The sequence below is a fragment of the Zootoca vivipara genome, chromosome 13, assembly GCF_963506605.1.
Source record: "Zootoca vivipara chromosome 13, rZooViv1.1, whole genome shotgun sequence".
NCBI lineage: Eukaryota > Metazoa > Chordata > Lepidosauria > Squamata > Lacertidae > Zootoca > Zootoca vivipara.
In genome coordinates, this window is record NC_083288.1 from 17,228,852 (window position 1) to 17,248,565 (window position 19,714).

The following is a 19,714-nucleotide window of genomic DNA, read 5'->3' on the forward strand; positions in this document are numbered from 1 at the left end:
AATAATTTTTGATACCATTTTTGTTGTTTTGGGGTTTCTGTGTTTTTGTCCCGAGCAAAACAAGCCACTGTATGGGTGTAATGCTAAGTCAGGGGTCTTGGCTTGCTGATATCAGAGGAGTGCAGTAAGCTGTGACATGCAGACATAGCTCGTGTTGTCCACATGCGTTGACTGGCCATGGCTCTTCCGGGTTGCTGGCAGGGGGTCTTTTCAAACCCTGCCTGGATATGCCAGGGTTGAACCCGCAAACTTCTCCATACAAAGTATATGCCCTGCAACTAAGCTATTCCCCTACTCCCACCCCCGAGCTTACCATGTATATGGTATGGAATGCATGCATACCTGGGAATAAGCACCACTGAACGTAATGGGGACTTACGTTCTGAGTTAAACGTGTAGGATTGCACCGTAAGGCAGAGGTCAGCAAACTTTTTCAGCAGAGGGCTGGTCCACTGTCCCTCAGACCTTGGTGGGGGGCCAGACTATATTTTGGGGGAAAATATGAACGAATTTCTGTGCCCCACAAATAACCCAGAGATGCATTTTAAATAAAATGACACATTCTACTCATGTAAAAACACACTGATTCCCGGACCGTCTGTGGGCTGGATTTAGAGAGCGATTGGGCCAGATCTGGCCCCCGGGCTGTAGTTTGCCTACCCATGCCGTAAGGGATGCACATGCACAGGGCTTGTGTTAATACGGTAAGAGCTGGTGGAAGGAATACCAAGTGTTTCAAAAACCTCTTTGGACACCACACTCTTTGGACACCACACTCTTTGGATACCACACGGGTTATGATGCAGCACACCAGTCTACTGTTAGTTATTAACTGGGAGGGACAAGGATGGGCCAGTACAGCATCAGTTAACTAATTCAAGATATGCCATGAAATAAGAAGGCATGCTTTATTAATGCCATTGACAACAATTTATACCTCACATGATAGTCTTACCTTCTGTCTGTCTGTCTCTTTCTCTGTGGTTTTTTTTTTTTTTGGTTTGCTTTTATAATCAGGCTCCTAACTGTTGAATATAAGCAGTGCAATGCTTTGTGAAATCTCAGGAACCAGAGATTTTGGAGTTTGCGAATTTCCAGTGGCTGGGAAGTTGCAGCTTCAGTGCAAATTTCGATATACATAAGTTGTCCATAACTGTACACCTGACTTATTTGGATATAACGTTTTAGTTACCACAATGTTTTTCTTTGTTTTGTTTTGTTTTGAAGAGGACACACATCGTTAATATCTCTTAACAGTTGATGTAGGATTGTGACCCTTAGCTTTCCTTTTTCCTTTTAAAATCATGCCCCCCCTCCCAAGGAATACACATTTGAAATCACTGGGCTTTAATGAACCAGCCAGGCTCCATCTGTAGGTAGACTGTGGCACCCACAACACAGAAGCAGCCATCCCACCCCCTTTTGTTCTTGCCTTGCTTCCCCTTCTCTTGGCTTGGCAGCTGGCACAGCCTTTCCTCCCCGGGGAATCTCTTCCACTGACCCCTGTGGTTGAAAATGCAGCTTCTGATAGGCAGGCAGCTCCTCTTGCCTGAACCATCCCAGCTCCCAGAGAGCTTGGCTGGGTTTATTTATAGCTGGCTCCTCCCCTACGTTCTATTTCAGGTCACCCCCGGCAGAAGCCATCTCGCTTGGTGGCAGGGATGAGAAACAATCGCAAGAAGGGAGCCTTGCGTCTCACGAAAAGGGGCCTTTTGTGAGAGTGCCAAAGAGCTGTGGGCTCTCCTTTTTTGTTAGATCTCTCCTCTGCTAGAGACTAGATTCATTGTCCTGGCTTTTTGGGTTTTTCTTTTTCATGCCTGAGGAGATGTTGCTTCAACCCCTCCCTCCCCGGTGAATTGAGCCACACCTGAGATGTAAACGTTTTTATCTCCTCCCCCCTGCATCTATTTCACCTCTGCCTCCTTCTGCATCTTATGACTCTTCTACCCTTTCCTCCTGGAGTTGAGAAAATAGTTATATCCCTTCCACTTCTTTCCCCTGCAAGGAGATTTTCATCTGCAACTATTTTGTTTTCCTTCCCTGGTGGCTTTGATTTATTCTTGGGGTTTTCCTCGCCACTGCCGCTGTTGCTGCAAAACAATTTAACTTTTTTTCCCAAGAAGAAGAAGACGCTTCCACAAGGAGGACAGATGTGTGTGTATTCTTCGTGGCTGGCTTGAGATGGGAGGGGATGTTGGATGGTTTGAGGTGGCAATATAGCCTAAAAGGAGACACCTCCCTGAAGCCTTTGGTTGTGCAACGACGGATTGTCATAAAGGGAAGCTGCAGTGGAATAACGGCAGTGTTTGCAATCACTCCTTGGCATGCTTCTTGTATCCTCGGTGTGGGGACTGCCAGAGATGTTGCAGACAATTTATGAAACTGAATCGTGTTTTTCTTCAGATGGAGTTTCTGGACACGAGCCATCGCTGGAACTCCTGTCACGGGCACAGATCCACGCCATACCTGTGGCAGGTGAGTACCATGTAGAGTCTGTGAAATGGGGCTTTAAGGGTCGTGATTTTTAAAGTACAGCAGTCAAAGGTGTTTGAGGTTTGGTCTGGTACTTGGGACAATGGGACATAATGAGGTGGTTGATATGTTTAGTGCGGGGGGGGGGGGCGGAGAGGAAGTGTCCCTGAACATCTGAACCTCAGCGGTGTTGTATAGAATCTGGCCCACGTGTGGCTGAGAGAAGAGCTGGACAAATCCCAAAGTCCTAGAATTGCCCCCATCTAGAGATAATGTAATATTTGTCCAGCACTTGAGCCTAAACTAAGGAACGTTCATTCTTAAAAATGTTGTGCTATCACTTAGGACTTCTCAATAGGTTTGTACCCCCTGGCTATGGATTTTCCAGGTGAAATTAATATTAGGTTTGTGGAGAGTACTTAAATGGGTTCAGTTCTAAATTAGTTTGTAAACACTAGGGTCCAACCATGGCAAAGTAGAGTGCCTCTGATCATGGGAAGAGTGTTCCTCTCATCATGGACGAACCACATTCAGTTTCTCCCCTACATGAGAAAATTAGGATGCCAGGTTTCCAGCACTTGAGGTCCAGCACTTATTTTTAAAGCAATTAACCACTTGAACTGTAGCTTGGCAGGACCCAGAATTGTTTTTCAAAGTTACTGCTCACCCCGGAGCACTTTAAATAATAAGAGTGCTCCATAGCATGTGCAGAGGGCATCTCCATTTGTTTCAGGCTCAGCTTTATTATTTTGCTATATAATATGGATCAGCCTTTGCAGAATGCAAAATAGCGAAGGCTTGAATTTCAGAATCTGATAAACATTTTGGCATTGGTGGGCCCATTTTGATATTAAGTGGCAAAATAGATTCTTTTGTTGAAAGTGAAAGTTATATGGCCATCTCTTTGTAGCTAAAGTTTGCAGTATGTTCCTCTGGTTGGGATTGATTTGTAGTCTAGTCTGTATTCCTTCTGTATTCCCATAAAATAGGAAAAGGAAAGGAACAACTAGGGGCTTCCTGCCTGTCATCTTTTAGCAGCAGTGCACCTTGATCCATTGGGGAACCTTTTCTCTCACATATCTCTTGCCCATAAGTCATATTCTGTCATCTGCTGGCATACTAGGGTTAGCCGACATGCATGTTTCTGCACATGGATTGTATTTGCTGGAAGGGAGTGAGAGTCTGTCTTACTCCAAGAAACGTTCCAGCTGTCTCAGAGCAAGGGAACAGCCACATTTCTGAGCCGAACTGCATTTGTAAATAAATCCAGCTGAAGTGGGAAAGATGGAAATGCATTTCACACTAGGAAATCTGGGGTTATTAAATCACAGTTGAGCTGAGCTCTGTTCTGTGCAGTACTTAGCATCACAGTTAATCCTGGCTTGTTCCTATTTTATATGTTGTGCAGCTTACATGAATGTAAAACTACGTCCTGACCTCCGAAATTGCTCAGCACCATTAGAGCAACACCTGAATATTAATTCCAGGAATATTAATTCTTCTTTTCCATAGTCTTTGGTCTGCAAATGTTGTGAAGGGTGTGTGTGTGTTTGCTGGGGCATTAACTGGGCTAGTCTCCTAAGTGATAGGCTTCTGGGGTGGGGTGGATCTCCCTGTCGCAACTTCAGTGCAAAAGGCTAATACCACATTTGGAGTTTCAGTTGCAGCCCATTAGATTCGGGATTGTTCTTCAATCTTGGGCATCAGGAACTGGCACAATGTAGAAGGTGGTGTGGCATTTCATCCAGGTACCTCAGACTTCTCAAAATGTGAAGCTGGTCTCATAGGAATTCGAACTATTTCCCCAGAGCTGTAAAAGGACATAGACACATAGGTCTTGATCCTTATCTCATTGTTGATTACCTAGTAAAAGTCCAGTATGAGAACAAGCTGATGTAATAAATATACGGGGCATAATTCATTTCCCCATGTGCTCCTGGAGTATTTCTTCTCCCTTCTCTTTCCTGCCAGCTCTTGGCTGTAAAACACATTACCTGCCATGGGAGCTGGTGATGACCTCTCCCATATATAGATGCAATGGGCACACACTCTTCACCAACCAGGGCCACACGCTCAAGCTTCTCCTGCTTGGAGCACAAGTAACTTGCATACGCATCTATGGTGTGGGGAGAAATGCCTAGGTTTCCATGTGGGATGTGCTCCTGGGCTTCCAATAATAACAAGTGTATTGCCAAGTGCTTGTCCCTAGCCAGTTGGAAGGAGTGGTCCTACTTTTTGTGTGTGTGGTTTCGAGATACCTCCTTCCCGCTTTCTCTGTAATACGTGGCTCAGTCATTTGAATCATCCAGAACTATTTATTCTGCAAGTATTTGCTGTGGCACAAATGCTTTCTGGTAGTGATGGACTGGGGTCTGTTTCATGAACAGAGGGGAGGTAGGGCCAAATGCTCCTTTGTGCATTGGGCTGGGGTTTGGATAATGACCCTTACATTACTGTGCACAGGAGTTCCTGGAGGAAAAGGGCAAAAACAAGAGTCTTTCTGAAGGAATGGAGGTGTTTTGTGCCTTTATTTGTAAACCCAGAAAGATGTCACGGTGTGGAGAGCCTTGTGCCTGAATGAGGCTGTTGCAGCTAAACTATTTCTTGCAGATTTTGTTTTTTAAAAAGCTGGATAGATCTGCTAGCAATCCTTCTATGCCTAGCATATTGCTGGAGTTAAAACAATTTATTGGTTCTTGGGGCAGCGCTGCATATTGAGAAACTCCAGTGTGCGCACCACAAAGAAGTGTGTAAACAGATTTAAACATCTCTGTGTGTGTGCATCTAGGGAAATAGGTGTTCAAAGATATGTGCCTGGTTGAGTTGTGCAATTTACGTGCTTGTTCTGGAACACATCAGGGTAACACTGGTACCTGTGCCGTAATTGTAGCCTGCTGAGTAGCTCAGCAAAGAAATGAGTTGCCTAGGGAAGTTATGTAATCTCCTGCCTTGGGAGATTTCAAGCTGTGGTCTTACACATGCAGCAAAATGAGGTGGGAATGAGGTAGTAGAATGGACTGTACCACTTTAGACTACAGGTGGGAGAGCACATTTTTGTCGTGTACCCCTGCACAAACAACAACAGTCTTCCTGCAAGCAATTACTCCCTGCACAGCAGGAAACATACCAGATTACACTACTTCCCTCGGTGTGTTAGGGTGCTATGTTTTTAGTAAATTTGCAGAAATTCGTTTATTTTTCACATAGGGGAGCATGAAAAAAATGCAACTCCTACCTGCAGTTTGAGGTGATAGAGCATTCTCTATCCCTTATGTATTATATCACCTCATTCTGCTGCATGCGTAGACCAGACTGAAGTCTTGGAATCTGTAATAGAAGCTGGAACAGAAGGGAAGTTGTCTGATTTCCTTGTTGTTTTGTAAAACATAAGCCAGGTTCGAGTCATAGGTAGCATCTTTGTTGGGAAAATTTGCTATTTCAAAGGTTGGAAGGAAGTTGTTGAATCTCATAGTTGACCATATGTTTGGAGTTTGTGTATATGTGTAACCTTATAAAAACATATATTAGTGTGTGAGGTTTGGTTGTTTCTTTAGCTTTTCTGGATGGAGATTTTCGGGAAGCCGTGCCTTGGTTTTCGAACCGTTTTGGGAGTCGAACGGACTCCCGGAATGGATTAAATTCAAGAACCAAGGTACCACTGTAACTCACATCATCCATGACTATTGGCCATGCTGACTGGGGCTGATGGGAGTTGGAGTCCAACTGCATCTGGAGGGCACTATTTTGGCTACTCCTGCTTTCGGTACATAATGTTCTGCCACTGGATCTCTTTCATCTCTGTGTATCTGCAGAGAGTGTGACATTGCTAAGGCATCTATACTGTGCAATGCTATGGAGGCCCAAGTGTCCATATACGTAACATTGGGTTGTGCTGATCTGGGAACAAGGGGGATATTCCCACATAAAAAAAATCTAGAAAGGAAATATAGATTGGGGACCCCTGCACTTATGCTAAATGTTCTCAAACACAATGGTGCACAATGTGTCTGTGGATTTGTGGTTGAAGAAGGGAGACAATGCACCCTTTGCATTAAATACTCATGTTGATCTTTACTTGTATTTTTACTGCTGCTTTTATTTCTTGGAATGTATTATATTTTTACTGTACGTACTGTGTTGCTGTTTGAATTAAAATGGATTCAAATTGTAATACAAAAAAATGCAGCATATAAGCAAAAAAAAAAAAGCAAAAAAAAATACAATTAAAAATCATACAGCATCTAACCCAGTGCACTGCAATTGCTACAAGAAGCAGAAAAATCATTAAGTGAGCCACCAAGACCCCCTGCAATTTTCCAGTGGTCCGTGGGAGGAAAAGTTATGGAATCTCTGGCTTAGACAAAAGAAGGCTAAATAAGAAACATTAGTAGTTTTCATTCAAAAAGATAATGGAAAGACCTGAGAGAATGATAGGCCATGTAATTAAATGGGGATAGGTGAAGAAACTACATGAGACTTTTAAACTGTAGGGAGGCACATGAAATGTTCGGGGGGACGGGCGGACTTATTTGAAGGAATGGAACTACACATTGCCCTCAATCTCATGTCAGAAAACCTTGATGGGCCCTTATTCTAAGGAACTGTCATGTTTAACTCCTGTGTTAGTGGCCAAGAGCAATTATGATGATACAACAGAGAGTAAGCAACAACTAGAATTTCCTGACTTGCTTTGTAAAATGCTGGACTAAATTTAATTGTATAAAGTGTGTGTGTGTGTGTGTGTGTGTTCAGGGGTGGTGGTGTCTGCAAATGGGAATTTCCATACATCCTTCTCAGCGCCGTCTTAAGCGCCCCCGGAGCTGTAGTGCGCCGGATCACTCCCGCCCCGTTCCGGCACCCTCCCACCCCGTTTCCCAGCGCGGTGGGCAACAGGCGCTGCTGCGCGGCAGGCGGGCGGGCAGGCGCAGCTGCGCGGCGGACCGGTCAGCCAGCGGGTGGGCGCAGCTCGCGGCGCCCTCCTGGCGGGCCGGCGCCATGGTGCCCTGCGCCACCGGGGGTCTACGATGAGCCGGCCCTGATCCTTCTTCCATTATAACAGAGCTAAGGAGGCCATCTGATGAGTCTTAATGTTGACTGGGGTCTAAGCCAAGCACACGGAAATCAGTCTTCAGGATGTGTAAAGTGCCTAGCGAAAACTGGCTGCCACCAAACTCTTAACGTGTGCTTCTCCTTTGTCTATCCACAAGTCTTGCTCCTCCTCTTGTTGAAACTGCCCCAGCTGCCTCCTTGCTATTTAATTAAACAATATCCCTCTCTCCCTCTGTTCAATACCAAGTGCGAAACACTGAGGATTTGGCTGTGATATGAACTAGGTCATTACGCCTGTCCAACTATGCAGGCAGAGCAATCCTGTACGCACATTATGCTAGGGTACATTGCTGCCACGCCAACAGAACAGATGACATTTCCAGTTTGTGCTCAGCCTGGGAAGGAAAGAGGAAAACACAACACCAGAAAGGATAGAGGCAGTGTGAAAACGACAGAGGCAACGCCTCTGGAAACACAGCCACAGGCCTTCAGCCAGGGACTGCACTGGTGACAATGCCAACATGCTCCATGGGCATGGAGGCAACCAAGCAATACAGGCCATTATGAGGGCTTGCACCGTCCCCTTCCCATGCCCACAATGTGCAAGGTGTGCAAGAACTAAGTAGCAGACAGAGGTACAGCCAAGGGAGGCCCGTGGCCCTGTCCCTCACACCACCCTCAGGAGAGAGAGCAAAGCTTTACGGACACATTAAAAATAATTTCCTTCTTCAATTGTGGCGCCCAGAACTGCTGATTTGAGTTCCTATATAACAGGCACACCCAAACTTCCAAGACACTGAGGTCTACTCAGTATATAAAAAAAACTGCAGTGATCTACTCATTATCATTGCCCAGAGTTGTTGATCTTCGATCACGATCCACCTGTAGATTTGCCATCAACAGGTTGCACATGCCTGCTCTATAGTATCCTCCGAGAACATTTGCCAGAGATATATAGCCCCATGCCACACATCCCACCATCAAGATTTATGGTCTCCCTGTTTGTGGTTTATGGTCTTGGTGACGGTGTGTTGATTTTGGGTGCTGAATGGAGGCAGCTTTTTTTCTGATCCCACCCCCCTCATTTTGAAGTCAAAGGGAGGGAAATTATTGTGCCAAGTTTCAGGCTGGTGTAGAGTTTCTCCATTGTTGGGAACATAGCTATGGACCAAAGGATAGGATACACAACACAAGTTGTACACTCTTTTCCTCTGCTGTCCACTTCCCTTGTCCTGCTTTGGTTGTTCTGCCAATGCACCTGGGCATCTTCTGCAGGCATACATTTTGCAGCTGGGGGGGGGAGACAGTGGTTATATAGGGGGTTCTGCTTGTGTAGCAGGGCTTCTAGCAAATCGTACGGCCAGTGGATTTACCAGTATAGGATTGCACTCTGAGTCACTTTCACGTTCTGTGTAGTGTGCTGCAGGAACAGCTGTTTGCTCTTAACCTTCAGGCTTTACATTGGATCTGTGATTCAGCTAGGAGGCTAGGTATTATTTTGCTCTCCCCTCCCCAGTAGAGATTCTGACCCAAGGAATTCCAGAATCATGGTCAGAATAAATTAGGCAAATTATATAACTTTTGTGTTTGCTTGATTTCCATTAATTTGTTCTGCTTCCAAAGATCCTGGCTAATTTTCAAAGTACATTTCATTTGCCAGCAACTGTTGGAAAGAGGGAGGTGATTGAAGGTTGAGACTACATGTTTTGAAGGATGGTTTCAGGGAACAATGGCAAATGGAAGAAGGAAAAGGGGCTGAACAGACACCGAAACGCATGTGTGTCTGTGCGTGCCCACAACACTCACACGTACACACAATTGCCAAAACAGCACTGACATTTTCACTCTGCTCCCTTGTGCTTTCTCATCTTTTGCCGAGACACGATGTTTTTCCCCTTCAGTTATGACGTACAGAAACTTGCTTTTTTTATACCAGCTAAGAAACAGTCAAAAGCCATGAAGACTCTTAGGAGGCCTGTTTCTGAATGCTTAGACGCTGGAGTCTCAGATCAGTATCTCGGAACGTGTTTGCAATGCCATCATGGAAACACAGAATATATTCAGCCTCTGGTTAGAAATCTAAACAGCAGAGGCGAAAGTTTAGCTAGTGATTGAATAAATAAATTCTTGCACAGATTGATTCTCAGCGGCTAGCCTGGCAATTGCTTTTGATTTGCTGTTGAAACCAGGGTCATTTTCACACTATTTATGTATCCTGCTGTTGCTTATTAATTGAAACCTGTGTTCTAGAAGTGGTGAAATGGCTTTAAAAACAAAACAAAACAAAACCCTTCCTATTTCTACACATGCCTCATGCCCATGCTGGTTCCTCCACACCAGGGATGGAGACCCCATAGTTCTCCAGACATCTTTGGACTCCAACCTCCATCAGCCGTATTGGTCAGTGTTCACGGGAGTTGTAGTCTAGCAGCAACTAAAATCCTGCAGGTTCCCCATCTGCTCCTTACCATTGCGGTCATCCATTGGCACTTTGAGCAAATGTGAATAGTTTATGATGAGAGCAACAGGGCGGGCGGGGATGTGTGTGTGGAATCTGTGTAAAAAAGCATGCCGGTCTAAGAATACCAGGGCGGGTATTTTTAGAGTAAAGGTTTAAGCTGCTTACTGTTGTCAGCCCGAATTCTAACTCTTATGAGTACTGCGTTGGGTGTTTCTTCCATATTGCTGTGGTGCCAATTGATTGATATTTATTACGGCCATTGGCCCATCACACAACAATTTCCCATACCAACATATATGTACTTAAACCTCCAAATTTAAAACAGCCAAAAACTACAAAAAACAAACAAAACAAAAACAGAAAACCAACAACATACAATACAATAAATTTGCAACATAAACATCGCCCTCTGCTCATAAATTAATAAAAGACATCAATGTTGATATCACCTAATTACATCCTAAAACATAAATCATGGTTTAAAAGGGTTATCCGAGCCACACAGGAGTCCGTTTTTCTTATTTAGGGATAGGACGCTGATCAAGAATCTGGCAACCATGAGTGATCTTAAGGGGTCTTCATCATTTAGTAGATATCTCAGTTTGGCTTCATTCAAATCATCAGCAATTCCCTTTAGATATGGAACAAGAAACTTGCTCATGGCCGATGAGTGAAGAGCACAATCAAGGATTATGTGACGCAACGATTCCGGTGCCCCACAATTACAATCACATAAGAGCGATATCTGTCCATTGGAAAATCTATTTCTCAGCACGTTCGATGGGAAGGTGTTGGCTGTGATGCCAACTTTTTATGCATGGCTTGGGCAGGACCAGGAAAGCAAGGAATCAACCGGTGTAGTCATTTATTCAGTCACTAGCAAAACTTTGAAAAGATGTTTTGATTTACAATCTTTGGATCTGTGCAGTTCTGCATTTTCAAGAAACTATTGGGGCGGTGGCGGTGGAAAAACACTCCCCCTTCTTAGGATAGCAAAGATAGGGATGGAAACATGAGGTTCTTGTTGAAATCTCAGAAGCTGGGTGTGGGAGGTAAGAGCGTAAGAAGACCCTGCTGGATGAGGCCAATGGCCCATCTCATCAAGGATCCTCACAGTGGCCAACCGGATGCTTATGGGAGGCCCAAAAGCAGGACCCTTGAATCCAATATTGCTCTTGCCTCCTCTGCTTACCAGCCAGTGGTATTCAGTGCTTACCATCACTGGCTTCAACCGTGGAAGCAGACCTGAGCCACCACGAGGCAGTAGTTGGGAGGTGGGGAACTTCTATACTGTGTTAGAACATCAGGCATATAAGCTAGGTGCCAAATAGCTCCTTAAACCAAGGTTACAGTCGCCAAAATGGAATGTCCAGTTGCGTTTTTGGGCAAGTCTTATTTTTCAAATGGTGGACCGACTGTGATTGATTCTCAGTTAAACATCTGGCTAGTTCAGATGACAACATTAAGCTAGAAAAATTCCTTCCAGTAGCACCTTAGAAACCAACTAAGTTTGTCATTGGTATGAGTAAGCTTGTGTTCCCCAGGCATGCACCTCCAGATGGTGATATCAGGTGCCATCCTGGCGCCCAGGCATCTTCACTTGGTCGCAAGTGGTTGAAATTTGAGAGCAAAATACGCCTGGCGCCTGGCTAATTCCGAGCACTGCTTCTATAGCAGGTTAACCTCTATAGGGGAACCTGTGAGGATTTGTCCTCCAGGAATATTCTACACCTGAATTTTCAGTGATCATTTAATATCTGTAAGTCACTTTGAGTCCCTGTCAGGGATAAAGTGGGTTATAAATAAATACAGTGGTGCCTCGCTAGACGAAATTAATTCGTTCCACGGGTCTTTTCTTATAGCGAAAAATTCGTCTAGCGAATCCCATAGGAATGCACTGAATTTTTTTCGATTTTTTTTTTTTTGCCCATAGGAACGCATTAATTGAATTTCAATGCATTCCTATGGGAAACCGCGATTCGCTAGACGGATTTTTCCTGAAACGCCTTCGTCTAGCGAGGCAAGCTCCGCTCGAAAAATCCTTTCGTTAAGCGGAAATTTCGTTAAGCAGGGCATTCGTTAAGCGAGGCACCACTGTATATATATATAACAGCAGTACATACATTGCGTGCACAAAGTCACAGGTTCAGTTCCTGGCATATCCAGGTAGAACTGGGGAAGACTCCTGCCTGAAACCTCCGGATAGCTGCTGTCGGCAGCCAGAGTTCATGAGGCTACCTCTCCCCTTTCAGATCCCTCCTTAAAAGCTTGCCTTCTCCACAAGGCCTTTGACTTAATTCCAACTGTAACCAAGCTTAAGCATGTGTATCTGTATTTGATCTCATTCATCCCTGGCTGCAGAGAAAGCTGCCTTACACTGGTGCCTACCGGGCTATTATTTCAACCTTTCTATTTTTAAAACGTTAACTTTTAAACCTTTTAATTATCTCAAGCTGCCACCAGCTTTTATCGATTAGAGGTTTTTTGCAAAAAAAAATTTTTAAAGCTGTGCCGTTCTTTTGCTTTATTACTCTATAAATATTCGCAGGGGGTTTTTTTGTTTTTGTTTGCTCTTCTTGTAGACCAGGCATCCCCAAACTTTGGCCCTCCAGATGTTTTGGACTACAATTCCCAACATCCCTGACCACTGGTCCTGTTAGCTAGGGATCATGGGAGTTGTAGTCCAAAACATCTGGAGGGCCGCAGTTTGGGGATGCTGTTGTAGACTGTCCTGGGAATGCCCGTTGGCCATTGAAGGGTGGTCATGCAAGTTCTGAGGAACCATTGGGTAAGAAACTGTCAGTGAGGGGGCCTGGAGAGCGCAGGTGAACAAGCATTAATGGGCAACAGGAGAAGCAGCTGAGCACGGGGAGTCCCGAAACAGTCCCCTGTTGGAGTGTTGGCCCTGGCAGGTGCACACTGAGGCCAGCCCCTGCAGCTGGTCCAGAAGGGCAGGATATGCATTTTATAAATAAATAATGCCAGGTTCCCCAAGCCCTTCTAAGTTTGGGATTGGGCCAAGCAAAAGCCACGGTTAGACAAAGACTCATAGATATTGAGAGACAACAGGACTGCTCAAGGTGCCCTGAATATAAAATTGGAGAAATCGAGAGATACATAGCCGCTCCGGCACCCTACCTCTCCTTTCCCTTATCAAAAAAAAGCAAGAAGGGCTTATATACACTTGCCAGAAGCACAGCCTTGCCCACGCCTGTTTTGGAAGGATCATACAAAAAAATCCCATTCGCCCAAAGACTCTGCGCCTGCCCTCTGAGGGAAATAGGAAGCCCAGAGCACCTTTTCTTCAGATGCCCCTTCCAAGAAGAGGCATGGAGGGAGATCCTGGACCCCATACTGGTGAGGTCAGCAGGCCTCCCGGAAAAGCAATTATACAACCTGCTCCTGCTAGGCAAAGACCAGAAGATAACCAGGATGATTGCTAGATTCTGCGTCCAGATATGCAGACACAGACTTTCTACTGAGAATAACCAGCCCGTCTGAACGTCCCAAAATACGGTTTCCCGAGCGACCTAGGCCCAGTTTTCTGCGGCAGCCTATTAAGTTTTAAGGCTTAAGTTTTAAGCATTCCTATGCACATTGCATTTACAAATCTCAATTTTATTGTTGTACAAAGTGTCACATATATCTAGTTACAGGTAGGTAGCCGTGTTGGTCTGAGTCGAAGCAAAATAAAAAAATTTGCCGTCGTTTTCGGTCATCAACAGCTATCAGTCAGTCAATCACCCACTTCCACCACCCTTCTGAGTGATCTCCCCTCCCCATCCCCACCCCTCCCCACCCCTTCTCTACATAAGTGCCTGGGGACTTCTATTTCACTGTATCTGAAGAAGTGTGCATGCACACGAAAGCTCATACCAAAATATAAACTTAGTTGGTCTTTAAGGTGCTACTGAAGGAATTTTTTTATGTCACATATATGTTATGCTCCTTGGACCTGTTCTTCCAAAGGGATTTTTTACAAGAGCTGATCTTTGACAGTAATAAAGTATTCTATTCTATTCTATTCTGTTCTATTCTAATGCCAGGTTAAGCTACAGTGGTACCTCTAGTTATGAACTTAATTCATTCCGGAGGTCCGTTCTTAACCTGAAACTGTTCTTAACTAAAGGCATGCTTTCGCTAATGGGGCCTCTTGCTGCCACTGTGCTGCCGGCACACGATTTCCGTTCTCATCCTGGGGCAAAGTTCTCAACTCAAGGTAACTGTTCCAGGTTAGCGGAGTTTGTAACCTGAAGTGTTTGTAACCTGAGGCGTTTGTAACTCGAGGTACCACTGTATTTGCCCTTGTACTCTCCACTCTGGAACAATAACAAAAAGGGATTAGTGGCCTGTGTCTAGTTCTGGGCACCACAATTTAAGAAGGAAATTGATAAGCTGGAACATGCGCAGAGGAGGGCAATGAAGATGACCAATAGTCTGGAAACTAAGCCTTATGAAGAACGGTTGAGGGAATTGTGGTTACAGGTAGGTAGCCGTGTTGGTCTGGATCGAAGTAAAATAAAAAAAAATCCTTCAGTAGCACCTTAAAGACCAACTAAGTTTTTATTTTGGTATGAGCTTTCGTGTGCATGCACACTTCTTCAGATACGTATCTGAAGAAGTGTGCATGCACACGAAAGCTCATACCAAAAAAAAAACTTGGTTGAGGGAATTGTGTATGTTTAGCCTGGAAAAGAGGAGATATGATAGCCATCTTCAAGTCACTAAAGTACTGTCACGTGGAGGATGGAGCTACTGTACCTTGTTTTCTCCTGCTCTGGAGGCTAGGACCAGAACCAATAGCTTCAAGTTACAAGAAACTAAACATCAGGAAGAATTTTCTGACTTGAAAGAGCTGTTCGACAGTGGAACGGACTCCCATCAGAGGTGGTAGACTCTCCTTCCTTGGAGGTTTTTAAACATAGGTTAGATGGCCATTTGACATGGATACTTTAGCTGAGATTCTTGCATTGCAGGGGGTTGGACTAGAGGACCTTCAGAGTGTCTTCCAACTCTGTCCCTTAACTGACTGGACAGTCATTTTGTGGGAATGCTCTGGCTTTGGGTTTCCAGCATCAGGCAAGGGTACCAGATGACATAAAAGGCCCCTTCAAATTCTCTGACCTTCTGCATTCACAATGCATATTCCACAACTGAGCCCCAGCCTCTTATTTTGTTAGCAAAACTCTGTAGAGCACCACACACACTCTTGGTTCTATGAAATAGGTAAATAATATTAGCAATAATTAAGAATTAAGTATATTTCTAAACTGTCTGATGCAGAAAGAATGATAGCCAGATTTCAGAGTGGGAGGCAGGTTGGCACGCAAATTTCCCCGGGTCTTTTTTTTTGCACTGGAGTTCTTGATAAGGGGCCTATGTTACCCGTAACTCTGGTTTAGGAGAATCCCTTGGTTCATTTTTAACTAAGAGTCAGCAGCAGTTGGGTGTGAGTTTGTGAAGGTAAAAATGAACCTCAAACTCTTACACTTTTCTGCATAGATGCCAAAGTTTCTAACCTTTATAGCTGGGGATGTTAGTTACTCTGTATTTACACAAACAAAATATCACCATTGGAATCCAAAGCCTTGTGGAAAAGCCATAGCTCAGTGTTGGAGCAACATGCTCTGCATAAAGGAGATTCCTGTTCAGTCCCTGACAAGCTCCAGTTAAAGGAACCTCAAGTGATGGAAAAGATACTTACTTGGGAGAGCTTCTCTCCGTCAGTGTAAACCACTGGTCTTCAGCTGGTGGGTCAGCATCCACTAGTGGATCACAACAGGATCATGGCCACCATGGTAAAAGATTAAGAAATGTGTCCCGAATGCAGTTTGGGACTAAAGTGGATCCTGGGTCAAAAGGCATTTGAATATACCTGGTGTAGACAATACCCTGCTAGATGGATCAGTGTTTGCAAAACCTAGGATTTTACATCTTTGTATGATAAAATTTCTGCACTGCTATAGGTAGGGGCAAAGAGCTCTGCAGAGCACTTGGGCCTTGACAGTGCTCCCTGGCTCCCAGTACACAAATGCATATTTACAACAGCCTACCTATTAGCTGTTGAGCCAAATTCAAGGTTTTGTTGCTGGTATTTAAAGGCCCAAGCAACTTGAATTGGGTGGGGGCGCTTAGTCTTCCCTCACCTGTTGATTATCTACCGGAAGGGACCTTCCCTTGATATGATTTGTAACCTGTCTTTTTCCTCCCAGGAACAAGAAATAAGCCTAATTATGAGGGGGAATGTGCTAAAAGATGTACGTTGGGGGATGGGGAGGCAAGTGAGAGTTGTAGTTGCCACCCAGCGTTTGCAGAGTTACCTGTAGTGAACCTTTGTGGAAGGCCTTGTGGAGTAGAGATCTTTTTGGCCTTGCATACTACTTCTACTATATATTTATTTATTGCATTTCCATCCCACCTTTCTTCCAAGGAGCTCAAGGTGTGGCGTACTTGGTTCTTCCCTCTCTCCATGTTATCCTCACCACAGCCCCGTGACTTTGGCTAGGTTGGGACTTGGAGACTGAGCCAAGGTCACCTAGTGAGCTTCATGGCTGAATGGGGATTTGAACCCTGGTCTCCCAGATCCTAGTCAGTTGTTTATATGTTCAGCTTTAATTTCCTCTCCCACTTAGTGCTAGGTGGTTAACTTAGGCTGGCCTTATTTGTATGAAGCTTTATAGATTCCCCCCCCCCAGCCCACAGTATTTACTTAATTGGCACTAAGTCAATTATCCAACGAAGTCACACTCAAAGTAAAGGTAAAGGGACCCCTGACCATTAGGTCCAGTTGTGACTGATTCTGGGGTTGCGGCGCTCATCTCGCGTTATTGGCCGTACAGCTTCCAGGTCATGTGGCCACTCATGATAAAGCCACTTCTGGTGACCAGAGCAGCACACGGAAACGCCGTTTACCTTCCCGCTGTAGCGGTACCTATTTATCTACTTGCACTTTGACGTGCACTTTGACCTGTTGAAATATAGTTCCAGGAAGTCTGCTCTGAGCATGATTCCCACCCAATGATAATAATTGTTATTCCTGAGATTTGGAATCTTCATTTAATATATCGTGAGACACTTCAAGCACAATACAGTATAGTGGGAAAGCAGCATGCAAATAAGCTGATGGTGATGATAATTTGCAGAGAAGAATCAGCAGGTGCCCCTTCTCCCTCACAAGCATCCTTAGTTAGGGTTGCCTGGTCAGGAGCATCCCAGATCCTGAGATTTGAGGGCCCGAAGCTGAGACCTAGGGGCGGCCCCTGGTGATGTCACAGAAGGAGGACCCTGGGGACATTTTGGAGGTTGGCTATGTAGATTGAGGTTAATTGGGAATGGGGAGAAAGGCAAACTGCATGCACAATCATTATTATACAGTGGTACCTCAGTTCTCGAACTCAATCCATTCTGGAAGTCCGTCCGACTTCCAAAATGTTCGAAAACCAAGGCGCAGCTTCTGATTGGCTGATTGACCCTGGAAACAATGCCAGCAGCTGAAATGAACGTTTGGATTCCAAGAAACATTCGCAAACTGGAACGCTTCTGGGTTTGCAGTGTTTGGGAGCCGATTTGTTTGTCAACTAAGCCGCTTGGGAACCAGGGTACCACTGTGTTGTTGTTGTTGTTGTTGTTGTTGTTGTTGTTGTTGTTGTTGACTCACCCACCTGGAGATTCAAGCCCATCACCTGGAGGGAACCAGGGAAACCTGGAGACTTCAGGTCAAACCCAGAGGTCTGGCACCCTTACCCTGAACCCTGCATTTATACGACTTTGACAGGTGTATGTTTGTGAGCAAGCCTTTCCAGAAGTAAGACATAATTTGGCACTTAACGCTCTTTTTCTCCTCCTCCTCGAGTCACTGCAAACTCTTATTATGTTAAGGAAAAGTTGGTTGGTGGGGTGGGGAAAGAACATGTACTCCCTTAGCCTGTTGCAATTAATTGCTTGCAACAAAAGCCTGGCTTTCCCCCTTGCTATCAATTAAAACCACAGGAGCCTTCTTGTGGGGGTTTCCTATCTACGCAAATCTCTCTCCAAAGAGACCAATAAGTCTGTCCTTTGCAAGCACTGCTGGCTTCCCACAAGGGGGAAAGCTTGGGAGAGAGAGCATTTATACTACCATTTTTGTGTCTTCATAGCTTTGTCCTCTGGAACAAATTACAGACTAAGCTTCATTCGCATTTAACAAATGTTCCTGATGGCCCTTTCTCTCTTATCCCTTGTGTCGGAGAAGGGATGGGAAGAAAATAATGTTTACTCCTTCTCCTTCTACCTGGTTTCCCTTAAAATCTCTGCCTTTCCAATGTTCTAGGCTTCCCTTGCAAACACAAATGGAACTCTGCAAGGGGTGGTAAAACCAGCTTGCATGGAGGGGGAAGGAAGTTGTAGGGGACAAGTTAAGCTCTTTGCTTCCTTCCTGTTTCTCACGAATGCAAATGATCCCTTTCTTGGGATGCTTTCCAAGATAGAGCATCTATTCATATGCCTGCAGTATAATGTGTAGTTTGCCCCTGCTTGCATCATCCCCCTCATTGGTTAGACTGCAGGCACCCCCAAACTGCGGCCCTCCAGATGTTTTGGCCTACAACTCCCATGATCCCTAGCTAACAGGACCAGTGGTCAGGGGTGATGGGAATTGTAGTCCAAAACATCTGGAGGGCCGAAGTTTGGGGGTGCCTGGGTTAGAGCATGGTGCTGATAACACCCAAGGTTGCAGGTTCAATCCCTGTATGCGGGATGGCTGCATATTCCTGCAGCTATAGGGGGAAAGTAGACAGCGGAATAAGGGTGAAGCGCCCTACTCTTGCCTATCAGTTTTCTGCTTCCCCAGTGCTGTTTTGCAAAGGTGAACCAGCAGCTGGGCTTTGAAGGCATTCAGCGAAAGCAGAACATGTTGTTTCGCCTACTTGCAAGAAGGGAGGGCAAAACCTGGAATTTCAGTACATTGTGGGTCAGTGTCTGTGTGCCTTCCTCTTTGCTTGCCCTGGATAAATGGAAAATGGAGAGAAATATTTTGGAGTGGAGCTAGGGAGGACCCACCGAAGGCAAGTTGGGAGCGAAGCCTGTAGAAGAGCTATAAATACATCGAGTGTTTGTGGTGACGACAACCATAAACCTCAGCAGCTAAACCAGAATTTGGCAAAGGCTATCGGCTGAGGAATTTCGAGGTGGGTTATAAAACGCCTGAAAATAGATTCTCAGCAGGATGGAGCTCTTCCACACAATCTGGGTTTGCCAGCAAGGAATCTTGCCTCCCCCCCGGTTTGTGTGGCATGAGGGAAAAGATGTAAATATCAAATGCACACTAGTACGAACTATTGGATTCAGCCTTCAGAAATCATGAAAGCACTGTACATGTCTTCATTTTGGGTGGGGTGGTGTCAGGAAGAGAAAGACGAATAAAGCAATGATAATTGGGTGCAGGGGGCGAAATTACGACAGTGGGCACAGAGAAAAGAGGCAGCGTAGTTGTGCAGGAGACAAAATACGGTCTCCAAATGAAGATGCAAATTTGCTTCGGTGTCTGAAATTGCATCATGTGCTCCACTTTTCCTGTGTTTCCTTTGAGCAACAAAGGGGCTTGGTGGCACTTTGAAGACTAACAAATTTCCCGTGCCATATTAAGCTTCCCTAAGCCAGAAGCCGTGTGAGCAACAAAGGGGCTTGGTGGCACTTTGAAGACTAACAAATTTCCCGTGCCATATTAAGCTTCCCTAAGCCAGAAGCCGTGCCTCC

At 45.0% G+C, this 19,714-nt stretch overlaps 1 protein-coding gene across 1 annotated transcript in view; it reads left to right on the forward strand.

Moving 5' to 3' along the window:
• The first annotated feature begins 992 nt into the window (after nt 1–992).
• The window catches only part of HDAC5 (histone deacetylase 5), a 93,668-nt gene continuing 74,946 nt past the window's right edge, over nt 993–19,714 (forward strand). The window contains 3 exon segments of the mRNA XM_035137078.2: nt 993–2,225; nt 2,228–2,307; nt 2,310–2,475. Of these exon segments, the coding sequence (XP_034992969.1) occupies nt 2,192–2,225; nt 2,228–2,307; nt 2,310–2,475 (280 nt within the window). The 5' untranslated portion in view covers nt 993–2,191.